This window comes from Suricata suricatta, chromosome 1 (assembly GCF_006229205.1).
Source record: "Suricata suricatta isolate VVHF042 chromosome 1, meerkat_22Aug2017_6uvM2_HiC, whole genome shotgun sequence".
NCBI classification, from domain to species: domain Eukaryota; kingdom Metazoa; phylum Chordata; class Mammalia; order Carnivora; family Herpestidae; genus Suricata; species Suricata suricatta.
This window is the reverse complement of record NC_043700.1, coordinates 189,349,180-189,361,747: the sequence shown is the minus strand read 5'-3', so window position 1 is coordinate 189,361,747 and position 12,568 is coordinate 189,349,180. Positions and strand designations below refer to the sequence as shown.

At 56.0% G+C, this 12,568-nt stretch overlaps 1 protein-coding gene across 1 annotated transcript in view; it reads right to left on the bottom strand.

The window, feature by feature from the left end:
• Positions 1 to 12,568, bottom strand: part of STK32B (serine/threonine kinase 32B) — a 365,585-nt gene that overhangs the window by 23,340 nt on the left and 329,677 nt on the right. The window contains exons 7-8 of the mRNA XM_029952429.1: positions 7,787 to 7,890; positions 954 to 1,070 (exon numbers count right to left, since the gene is read on the bottom strand). Coding sequence (XP_029808289.1) covers positions 954 to 1,070; positions 7,787 to 7,890 — 221 coding nt within the window. The remainder of the gene's footprint in view (positions 1 to 953; positions 1,071 to 7,786; positions 7,891 to 12,568) is intronic.

Genomic DNA, 12,568 nt, shown 5'->3' with positions numbered 1-12,568 from the left:
CCCAGAAGCAACGTAGCGAACTGGTACCTGAACAAGTCATTTACAGCCGGGCAGGCAATAGCGGCTGGCATCCGGACCTGGGACGGCCTGGTTTCCAGCCTTGGCTCCGCCCTCTGCCAGCCCCCTGGCCCGGCTGAATGACCCCGCCTGCCTCAGCCTCAGTGTTCTCACCTCTAACCTGGGGCTCCCAGGGCTGTGCGAACGCAGGAGAGCCACCGCATGGCCCAGAACATGACGTTCCCTCAGCCACTGCCGGCTGCTCTTACCATCCCTTTCCCGCAGATGCCTGGGCGCCAGCCAGCAAGACTCCATCCTGTGCCTCTCGGAGGATTCCCAATCTGGAGACCTAAATGCCAGCCTCAAAAGAAGGGCACCACAACCCTCTAGCCTGTGCCAAACACGCAGCGGGCTTCACAACCCCCCAGGGAGCAGATGGAAATACACCCAACAGGGCCCCACCTCGGGTTTCTGAGTCCCAAGGGCTGCATGGAGCCCGGGAAGCTGCATTTCCAACAAGCTTCCCCGGTGCTGTGCTGTGCTCTTGGCCCCGGGGCCACACTTGGAGAACCACTGCTTTATTGTAGTAAATTCTAGTTCCTGGAAAAAGTCAGGAGATGTCCTGTTTCTTAAAGCTCAGTGACTTAAAAGACCACGGGTAGCAAACATTTTTGAGCCGTATGCACCAACTATTTCTGCTTATTAGGGGTTTGTAGTGGAGTGACGAGCGTGGGCTTTGTTACAGATGCGTCTCGGAGCCGGACTCCTAGCATCCAGCTGCTCTGGGGTCCTGTAGGCAAGATGGTGCACGCGCCTGTGACGTGGCGTCAGCGCTCCGCTGACTTGGTCAGTGCCACCACTGGCATGCTGTTCCTTCCCGAATGCGGTGGTACGCCTGCGCCTGCACTAAGGGCCTTGAGCCGCCAGACCCGGCGGGCTGGCGGCCGCCCCCTTACCTTCTTCAGCAGGGCAACCAGGCCTTTGCACCACGTGGAGGAGTAGTGGACGCGCTCCACCTTGAACATGTTGAGGACCTCCTCGACGGGCGTGGCCGAGTGGATTTCATACGGTCTCTGCAACCAAAGGGACAGAGCGGGAGTCAGAGAGAGGCTGAACCGGAAGACGCCGCCCGGGGGTTGGAACCGTGCATTTAGGAGGCGGTGGTTGAGTCTTCCCCTCGGGGAGCAGTGGGTGTTCCTCTTTCGCAGCAGAGCCGGTGACCCGGGCCCATGCACCAACAGTGATTAGGTCTGTAGGCAGTGCTTGAATCCGGTAGGTGGGTGCTGTGTTAGGGCCGCAGGAGGTTAAATGACTTGGTGAGGTCACACAGCCGCTAAGGGGCAAAGGTAGGATCCACACCCAACAGCCTAACTCCCGAGTCCCAACTCCAGGCTTGGGGGTGGGTGGCTGTCACCACCAGCACCACCTCTAGGCAAAACCCCTACCTGCTGGCGGGCCTCACCTCCACCTTTCCCTGCGCTGGCAGAACCACCTGAGGCTGGGCAGGGCTGGAATCAGCCAGGTCTGGGTCTGCTGGGGTGCCCGGATGCCCAGAGGAGGGGCTTCTACCCTCCGGCCCCCACAGCCAGGATGCAGAGCTCTGTTTCTCCAATTGGCCAGCTCAGCGGAGCATGAAACCCCTGACTTGTTTTCCTGACACTGCTCTGGGCAGTTTCTGTCCTCCAAGAGCCTCTTAAAACTTGAGAAAGCTTTCTTGAGTGGGACCCTGGGGACACGGCTCAGACAGCGTCTGAGGTCAGCTCACTCCCTCTGCCTCCTCCCCAATTCTCTCCCCTTCTTTACCCTCCCGCCCCCCAGCTTCATGGGGCAAGATGCTTTGAGGTTTGCATACGGTCAGATGGCTCAGGGCTGGCATCGGCAGTCACCTCGGAGCACGCGTGCTGTAACAGCTAGAGAAACTGCGAGCGAGGAATGTCGTTGTCGGCGTGAACCTGACTGCTGTGAAATTCCTGAGGGGGTCCCTGAAGGTGGGCCTCAGCAGCTCTCAGAGCACAGTGACCAGCATGGGGGTATGTCCGTCCACAAGCACTGATTGGACACCGGCTGTGGGTCAGAGCCCGTGCTGGGCTCACATGGTGCAGAAGGTGTGGCCTCCAATCCCGTGGAACTTGAATTCCCTCAGGGCTGCTGCAAAGAGGGGGTGCCAGCCAAGAAGGTGAGGGGGTTCTGAGCCCTGGGCGGGGTGACAGGTCCTTGGAATGCAGGAGGGTCTTGATCTTCACCCAATGGGGCGCCCCTGGCAAAGACATCTGTGTCTTCCGATGCGCCCACCCAGAAGGGGACCTTTTCCGGACTGGCTGCCTCTTCTTTCATTTGTCAATCAAATTGGGACCCCCTCCCTTTTCCCCTGTACTATGGAAATCAAAGCCAAAACCTGGGGCTCCCTAGGAAAGCCAGCTAACTAGATGTGCTAACATTCTTCCCAGTGGAACGGGAGGTGGAGTACAGTCCGAGCAGTGAGCACTGCAGAATTCCCTCCCGAGGCGGCTGGCAGCCTCGCCTTTGCACCAGTAACGGCTGCATTGATAAGAAATCGCAGGAGAGGGAATTAACGGAGAGCGGGGAGGTCAGCTTCCGGACTGCCAGGATTGCTTCTTCCCACCTTCTTGCCCTTGGAGAAACCGTGCCTCCCAGCCTGTCCCAGCCACGCCTGGAAGCCAGCTGCTGGAGGGGGCGCACTCCCGTCTCCTCATTTTAGGAGTCGGGACACAGGCTGGAGGACGACCCGGCCGCATCCCACAGAGATGCAGGGTCTCCTTTGGTGCTCTTTCCTCGATGCCACCAGAGCCCACCGTGCCGAGTGCCCGGACGTAGAGCCCAGCCAGCGACAAGTGTGATAGATCTGCCTCCCCCTCCGACCTCCAGACCGGGCACTTTCTCGCTCTGTCCTTCTCTCCCCTTCGGGAGGGAGCCAGACCAACAATGGTAACCCTGAGAAGCCACGAGGCCAACACAGCAGTTAAATACATTCCTAGCGAACCTCGGAACACTGTGCATAGGATATCATCTGCTTCGGCTAAAGAATCCTACGGGAGCTTAGTTCTCACGCTTTAGCCTTGGGATGTGTGGACTCAGAAAAGCGAGTGGCATTTCTAAGGCAAAGCAATTACATGAAGTGCTGGTGAAGTGATTTCAGCAGCAGGGTGCTGGGCAGACTCATTATGGAGCGCAGGGGTGTCTCTATCCTGCCATTTACAGAAATGCCAATTGACCAACAAAGGAAAGAGAGAGGGAAAGAATTGCCAGATTTATCATTTGGACAGCCAGAGCTAAGTGGGGCTTTGGGGACCATCGAATCCAATGTGTGTGTGTGGGTTTCCCCAAAACCTTTTTACTCCAAATCCCAAACACAGAACAGACGAAAGTGAAGAACAGATCTTCGGGCTGCGAAACCTCCAAAGTCGGAGGCAGCATGTCCCCCTTCTCAGAACCGTTGAACCCTGGGTGCCCGAGGCCCGGGAAATGCAGCCCGAAAACCACGGCACAACCCACACCCTTTCCCCTCCCTTAATGGAAACATAAAACCTAGAGAGTGAGGTCCCAGAGTCAGTTTCCTCCCAGGTCCTGACTCCTGCTGCAGTGCTCTCTCTCTGCTTTACCAAGGGACAAGAAGTCAGCGTTCAACCCCAGGACCGCTCCCTGCTTCCTTCCGCCAGGTTCACGTGCCAATTTCCCCGTTCTGCCGTCGAGCCCACCCACCCGTGTATCCCCAGTTCTTAGTTCTGTGCCCCAGCCTCTAGGGGAGCTCCACACACCCTCTTTATTCATCCTCTCTCTGCACCCCCAACCTTCTCTGTCTACCTGGCTGCAAGGAGAAGTGCTGACTGGGGTCAAAGCCAAGGTCAGGGACGTGGTTAGAAGAAGTGGGGAGGGTAGAAGGACTCATGACACCCGGGTGGGGTTTTCGGGGCTCCGCCCTTCCGCCCTCGATGGGAGCCCACTCTGTGCCCTGCAGTGCGTGCTGGCGCTCATTCACCCCTCCTGGAAACTGTATGTCAGTGCTTCTCAGCCAGGACCCGTTTAAACTGGGTGATGTCTGGAGATATTTTTGGTTGTGTAAGCCAGACGGGGACCTTTCTGCCCGCATCTGGGGGGTAGAGGCCAGGGGTCTTCCTGAATGTCTTGGGCCACACAGGACGCCCCTCCCCCAAGGAATTCCTGGCCCCCAGTGTCCACAGGACCGTAGTCGAGGTTCCCTGTGCTTTGGGTCTGCAACTATGCTCCCCTCATCTGACAGATGAGAAATGGGCTCACTCCAGACCAGACAAGGAAGCCAGGATGTGAGCCCAGAAATGGGTCACTCCGAAGGACACTCTCCCTCAACCGCTGTGTGGTCACGCCCACAGCCAGCACCATGATGCCTGCAGGGTAAAGCCGAGTGTCCTGGCTCATCTCCAGGTCCTTTACAGGCTGTCCCCCGACCGTCCTCTGACTGCTCTGAGGCCTCTGCCTCAGGGCCCTTCCTCTTTTATTCTCACACTGTTCCCTCCAGCAGCTCCCATGTGACCCGGTTTGAATGCCTGCTCCCTCAGGCACTCTCCCACGCGCCTCTGCGCAAGTCAGCACTTCATGGGCATCGACCTGTCTCGGGAGCATATTTATAAGATAATCAGCAAGCCTCCTGTGTGCCGGGCACTGCGTGTGCTCTGCCCACGTTTTCTCACGTTGCCCCCACTGTGACCTTGTGGATCGGCCTCAGAGTCCCCATTTTATGAAGGAGGAAGCCAGAGCTCAGGTGAGCTAAGTGACTAAGCTGGACTCAGAGCACCAAGGCGCCCAGAGTGCAGGAGGGACGCGGACCTCTGCCCACAAGGCCCCCGGGCCTTCCTGCCAGGGTTCATCAACCAGGGGTGACCCAGGGTCCACTCCCCGTGCCTGTCTCCAGCTGCAAAGGTGCCAAGTCAGAGAGGAGGCAGGCTGGCTGGCAGCCCCCCGGGGCAGGAATCGAGGAAGGAAGCAGAAGGTTGCTGACATTCGCCAGGCACTCGCTGGGTGATTAGCATCATCAGAATGACTTAATTCTCAACACAACCCTGTTGGGTAGATATTATTAATTTTTTTCCCAATTGGAGGGGAACCAACCCGCAGGTGGGGATCACCTGTCAGGGATGCCCCGGGAACATGGCAGGTGGGAAAGGGGACGTGGCTGTGCTGAGATCCCTAAGTCCGTTCTCGGGATCTGGGGGCAGGAACCCTCCTTCTCACACCCCCCCTCACCGTGTTCTAATCAGAGGGCATGGTCACCGTCTGGGGTGACCAAGGTACCCGTGCTCTAACAGGGTGGCATTTTTTGGTCTCTCTGTTTCACGTAGCGTGCCTGCGGGGTGAGGACTGGGATCGGGCTCAGAGACCCTCCTTATGACCCTGGTCCAGGCTACAAGATCCAAACAGGCTCCCCGGAATCTCTGCATTCATGCTCATTAATGACACTCAGTTCCCGGGCTCTCCGTACCAAGCATTTGGGGACAGACGGCTGTTTCCTCCAGGTCGGGTCCAGAGTACTTCGGGGTCCATAACCAGCAGACTGTATTGGTCTCACTCATTTCCCACCCACGTATCTAATTCATTCCAACTCTGAGATCCTGGAGCACACTGGAAAATTCCCATCAAGACTTCCACCTTCTGGAGGTGAAAAGCTCCCTGGATTTTGAGGCCATCCAGGCGCACACGGGGATGGTGACTTGTCGGGGACGCCATCACTGACTGACCTGATGCGGTGCTGGAATTTGGGAAGGAAGGGCAATCTTTATGTTTACCCGGGAGGGTAAACTTATGAGTGTTTTCCGGTGTAGCTGTTTTGCTAAACGCGACTGCTTCCAGCATGAAAAACAGAGAATCGACTATTCACATAAACCTGCCCAAGGTGAAGCCAGATCAAGACGTCTGTGAGGAAGGTCTACACGAGCACGTAACAGGTGTCCTTTCAGTGAACCGCTCTGTCCCCACGCTGAAGGCTCCAGTCCTCTGGGTGCCACTCCTCCTGAACGTGGTATTTGGATCTCCAAGTAGGAAACTCAGTCAAATGAAACATGAAACAATTTACTTTGGAAGCAACCAGACCCCCTCTATCCTCGGGGCTTTTTGTCCAATTGTCATCCTTGACTGTTCTGATCCGTGAGGAATGACAGATGTTAAACAAAAACGAAAACAAAAAGAAAAACAAAAGAAACCTCATAGGCCCCAAACATTGTCATTTAGAAGGAGTTCCCAAACCAGGGATTCCTATATAATCTAATTGCGGTTCCAAAGTCCTCCAGAAATACCAGTGGCTCAGGAATTTTTCAGTCCTGGCCAGGGAGCCTGCCACCTGGGTCCCCTCCACCCTGCAAAGAAAGATGGGCAATCTGCATGTTAAGGCACTTTGCTTCCCTCCCCCCCTTTAAAGCTCCTTGCCGGAAACAATCTTTTCCTTTTGCCAATGACATCTTGGTCCCCAGGGCGCCCACCTCTATGCTGCATGAAGTACTGTCCCATTCACGGGTCGTTTAATAAAGCCAATGAGATCTGCATTGGCTTTCTGCTGGGGAGCACCCAATCACGCTTGGGGCAGCGCTCGCCCAGGGCATTTGCGTGACTGAGGATATCAGATACATCGCATCTGCAAGATGCCTGTGTCCTGTGGTCATACAGCGTTAGCGACTAAAGAAACCAGCACCAATGACCCCAGCAGATGACCATGGAACTGCCCACGAATCAGATGGCTTTTTTTTCCCATTTAGTGCTTGGGAAAACTAACAAGTTCATGTGTATTCATCTATGTATATGTTTTTTAAATTCTAGACACATCACGGAGAGTAATTATGTTTTTGAGGAATTCAGAGGAGAGCACTGAGATCTGGAGCACACAATAGTTGCTTAAATGACAGGGCAAAAAAAATGACACTTATTTGCACTCCCATGGCTTTGATGGTTTGCAAAGTGCTCTCTCCTTCCTCCGTCCCTTCCTTCCTTCCTCCCCCTTTATCGCACACACTGGTGACCCCTGCCTACAGGGCGTGCACCTCCGCTGGCCTGGACACAGATGACTGTGACGCACTCAAAACCACGGCTCTGGGCGGGGACGCTGTTGTCCTGCAAGGCGAGGGGCAAGCAAACCCCGCGTCCCCTATGCAGGTGCCGCGCGATCCCGCGGGAACTGCGGCTGCGCGAAACCGACCCAAGGCTGTTACCCCGCTGTGCCAACAGGGAAACCAAGGCTAAGGGGCATCATCTGCAAGCAGTTGTGCAGAGAGCACATGTCTCAAGATGAGTTTGCCATAATTCTTTCCACCCAAGTAAAAATGAGTTATTAGTCACCGTCAGCTGACATTCAGTGAACTAAAATCAACGCTATGTGCCGAACGCTCCGTTGTGCTCGGACATCCACCGACGTGCTCCGGGCGGGCATGCAGTGAACACAAGGGGAAAGGAAGCAAGCATGGCCTGGTACTCAAAGAGCCTCGGCTCCAGCTGAAAGGTCGGGCAGGGACTCCGAGCAGCGTCTGACGTCACGACGCGGAAGTGCTTCCGGCGTCTGAGCCGCCTGAGCCGCCGACCTTGATGTGAGGCCTTCCCGGCGGTGACATCCTTCTCGCCACCGGCAGAACGAGGTGGCTGCACCAGAAGCTGGCTCGGGGCCCCCCGAATGCTCGGGGAGCCCAGGCACACAGATCAGGACCGAGCCCCGGGGCCTCCGCGTCCTCGCATGCGCTCCTCCCCCACGGGGACCCGAGTCCGCTGGGCCCTGCGCCCCCGCTCCCCGTGTTGGCCGCGCAGGCGCACATCTTACCCAGCCCCGCAGCAGCTCGTAGGCGGTGATGCCCAGGGACCACCAGTCGACCGGGTACGAGTACCCGGGGCCTCCGTCCACGTACACCTGGAACACTTCGGGGGCTGCCAAAGACAGGGCAAAGATAGTGTCACTGCGTGTCACCGTGTACACGCACCACCCACAGAGAGGGGCAGGGGACAGGAAGCCAGCTTCTCGGAGGGCAGAGCCAGGACTCCGTCCACCGTGCCACGTGATTCCTGCCCTCTATCAGCCTCGCGCGGGCTTGCACGAGGTCCAGGCATGGCAGGAAGCACGAGTGTGTCCCCTGGGAAGGTACCCAAGTGGGGTGCCCCGCAGCACCTGGGTGGCTCAGTTGGTGGACCGTCCGACTTCAGCTCAGGTCGTGATCTCACAGTTCGCGAGTTCAAGCCCTGCCTCGGGCTCGCTGCAGTCAGCTGGAGCCCGCTTTGGATCCTCTGTCCCCCTCGCCCTCAGTGTCCCTCCCCACTCACGCTCCCTCCCTCTCTCAAAAATAAATAAACATTTAAAAAAATGAAATTGGGGCCCCTGGGTGACTCAGTTAAGCATCCAACTTGGGCTCAGGTCATGATCTCATGGGGCGTGAGTTCGAACCTCGAGTCTGGCTCTGTGCTGATCACTCAGAACCTGGAGCCTGCCTCGGATTCTGGGTCTCCCTTTCTCTCTGCCCCTCCCACGCTCAACTCTGTCTCAAAAATAAATAAATGTCAAAAATTAAAAAAAAAGAAAAGGAGTTTTTGAGAAACATTTACAAAAAATAAAAAATTTAAAGAACAAATGGGGTGCGCCAAGTGGGGGTGGAGGCAGTCGCTGGGGCGGGGGTGGGGGAAGCCCCCTACCCCCCACCCTGGGAGCTGGAATGAATCTTAGCTCGAACACGGGAGGGGTAAGATCTCAGCTAAGAGGAAGAAACTGCACCTTGACAGTTGTCACTCCGCTCTGGCACGGATGATGGTCAGGCATCTGGACAACCGGGGACGTTAGAACCCTCTGTGCCTGCTGCCAATCTCAGGAAACCGTTTCAGTGTCCATAGGTGGGATCCCCTCGGAACTCCCAGAGCACGAGAATCCACAGACACAGAAGGTGGATTGCGGGTCCCCCAGGCTGGGGGAGGAGAAGATGCGGCTAACCGCAGTGGGTGTCCTTTGGGGGAGCTGCAAATGGTCTGGAACTAGACAGGGCGGTGACTGCACAACTCTGAGAATGTACTCAATGGGGCAGAGCTGTTCCTCTAAAACGGTGAGTTTTGTTCTGTGAATCTCACCTCAGCTGGACTAAAAGTGAAGGCTGGAGGCCCGAGTGTGGTGGGCCCTTGTTCTTAGGGGCACCGTGGTTGTGCTGGGGGGTCTCCTGGCCCCGGGGCGCCCCAATGTGCCGAGTGGTGGGGTCATCTCACTGCTTCGCCCCAAAATCGCGAGGCCAGGAGTGTGTCTACACTCTACTTGCTCATATCGGCTCCCAGGACTTTGGGAAACGTGGATCTTTTCCAGCAAGGTAATTTGCAGACATAATCCCATTTTACAGTTGTCACAGCAGACAGAATGTGTTCCTTGGAACCACACCATGTTGTGACTAAAGAGGTTGCAACTCAATGTTCAGAATGGCCTTCAGTGAGCATGGGAATGGGAGGGGCTGAGCGAGGCAGGTGACACGGGCCCTTGGGCTGGCCCCTGGGCACTTGCAGCCAACCAGCCGTTGGACTCCAGCCGCCCCATGGAGATGCTCTGCACTTGCTTCATATCTTAGAGTGCGGATTCACCCACATTTCTCCTTCCTTCTTCATAAAAGCCCTGGGGTCATGTTTGCATGGGGCCCATTTTGCAGATGAGGCTCAGAGAGGGACTGAGGCACATAGGAAGTCCCACAGCTGGGAGATGCAAAGCTGAGAGGTGCCTTCACACTGACAGGATCCCTGTTTGAAGTAACGTTTGTATCGATGTTTCTTTAAGCACAAAAAGACACTCAGTCTAAATTGGGGGAAGGCAGGACTGGGAATCTGAGCAAATGTCCCCTTGGGTTAGTTGAGTCTCATAAAGGAACTGATGTGGTGTGTTGGGAAACTGAAAGCAGGAATGTGTGGCTGGAACTGAGTTGAACAAATGGCTTAAGCATCTCTGTGTCTCAGTTTGGTGACTTTGGGATAGGAAGGATGGTTTATTCCTCGAGCCGTGAAGACTGTTAAATAAGACACGACTTTCCAAGGGTTCAGCCCGATGCCTGGCTGGTCCAGAGTGAACGCTCCAGAAATCTTAGGCATGGTTCATATTGGTAGAATTGCATTCAGACCCCCTCCCCCTGTCACCCTTAGCCTCAATGCCATCCACCCTATCGCCCCAAAGCCTGGGGGCCACCCTAACCTTCATTCTCATGACCTACTGGTCTCCAGACCCTGACTAGTACAATTTTAGCATCGTTATGTCTGCCCATTGTTTCCATTGTGGTCTTTCCTGTTCATCAAGCATCCTGTGAGCAGATACCTGATTCCTTTGCAGGTGCTAGCATGGAGCTGGGCTCCTGTGTCCCACTGGCTCCCACCATGAACTTGAGGCTGAGCTCCTATCTTGAGGGACTTCCTTCCCTGCATCTTAGTCTGTGCACCTGCCCTCTTCTCTCTGTGCGGAGGGTTCTGGAACATTGTGCTGTCTGTGCATTCCCAGGACGTGAGTGTAGGAGGCAGGGACTCGCCCATGACTGCGGTGATGGCTGCGTGCGCGGACGTGGGCCCCTGCCAGGTCCAGAAGCCCCAGCCCATTCGGAATTCAGGGGACGAGCAGCATTCTGTCCTGGCTGTCATGACCAATCGACAAATGTCTGTGGCCTGTGACTGTACTCCTAAAGACGGTGACATTCTTGCCTCCCCTGCACACTTGGGGCTGACGACAGAACACGAAAAGCATTTTTGTCGTAATCCGTATGCCACCAAAATGAGTGCATTGGTGGCCCGGATCACAGTGCATCGAGGTGAGAGCATCGTGCGGGCGTAACGCCGGAGGATCAGGCATGAGCCGCCCGGGTTCAGTGCTGAGGGCTTTATGACGCCACATCACCCAGTGAGGCAAGTGCTGCGATGATCCCCATTTTCAGATGAGACAGTAGGGGTGTGGTGGGCTGAATGCTGTCCCCCCAAAGCTATGGCCACGTGCTAACCTCCGGGACCTGTGAATGGGACCCGATTTGGAAGCAGACTCTTTGCAGATATAATTAAGGATCTCAAGATAAAATCATCTCAAGATAAGATTGTAGGGACCACGCTACAATCATGTCCTTATAGGAGAAAGAAGAGGGGGGCTGGGACACAGAGACGCTGTGGGAGCAGGCAGAGACTGGTGTGGCCCCAAGCCCAGGAAGCCCTGAGCCCCTGGAGGCCGGAAGAGGCCAGGAAGGGTCCTCGCCTAGAGCCTCCCAGGGGAGCACAGCCCTGCCGACATCTTGGTGGTGATGGGGCCTCCGGAACCTCGAAAGGGTGATCTTCTCTTGTGTTTGTGCACTTTGTTGTACGACCCTAGGAGACTAGTAAGAGGGGCCACAGACGTGCCACAGGCCATCCAGCTGAGGTGGCAGAGCTGGGCTTCCCCTCGCTCGGTTTTCTGACTCTGGTCCTTCCTCCTGTACTAAGGAGTAATGCGAAGATGGGTCCTGATGCTCCCTTATGCCTTCCTTCCCTCCCAGGGCCTGGTGCTCAGCCAAGTACACAATAGGCACTTAATAAATGCACATCCGTTGGCTCTTTCACCTCTGATGCCATAGAGCCGGTCCAGCTTACTGCTTGCATGTCGCAGAAGTAGAGACAGCTGGTGGCTCTGGAGTGTCAGCACAACAGAAATGAAGGGTCCCTTGGAAACCATATTGTCATTGTCCCCTCCATTTCAGAACTGGCCACCGGGCTTTGCCTCGGACACCCACTAATAGCTCTGCTGTCAAGTCTGGAACCCTGATCCTGGCTCCCAGGTTCAGGGGACCCATCACTGTACCAGTTCAGTTCCTCCAGCAGAGCCAGGTGGCTCCACCATGCACAGCTGCTGCTCCCACTTCCTCCTCTGTGCGGGCTTGCAGCCCTTGCTCAGATCTCCTGCAGCGCCCCCCCCCCCCCCGCCCCAAGTTCTCAGGCCTCACGGTGGTTTTACGATCTGTGTTTCTGGGAATACCACCAGCTCCGTGTCAGTTGAATACATGTTGGAGGAGGAAGGATTCTGAGGTCAAACGTGTCTGGGAAATGACGAGGTCCAACCACGCGCCTTCCTGCTGGACTTGTCAGAGCCTTTAATGGGCTCACGTGCTTTTCTGGCTCTCGAAGGGGCCTAACTCAATAGCAAACATGGCTTGGAAATTTGACTTGATCTTGGAGTCTTTTTGTAAGTGTTAGGGGAGCGAGAGAAGGTAGCAGGGCTGGAAACCTATGTGGTTAGGTGAGCCTGACTTCTGGGGTGTGGCATTCAGGGCCCCTAGCGCTGCCCATAGACCTCCTGAGCTGTATTATACGCCTGGGCTTGCCCGTGCCACCGGGGCTTTATCCGCTCATGCCGCTCGGCGTTCCTAGAACTCCCCACCTGTCTGTCTGTCCGTCTGTCTGTCTGTCCCAGACACGGCAAAGTTCCTTACACGCGTCCTCTACTCCTGAAAACACCTCTGATATTCTTTCTGACACCCCCCCTCGCTCCCTGCCTCAGCTTCCCCAGGCCGCTCTCCATGACGGCGTTCCCACCTGCCATGCGTTTTTGCTTATCTGCTGTTCTCTAGACTGTGCGCTCCCTGATGGCAGG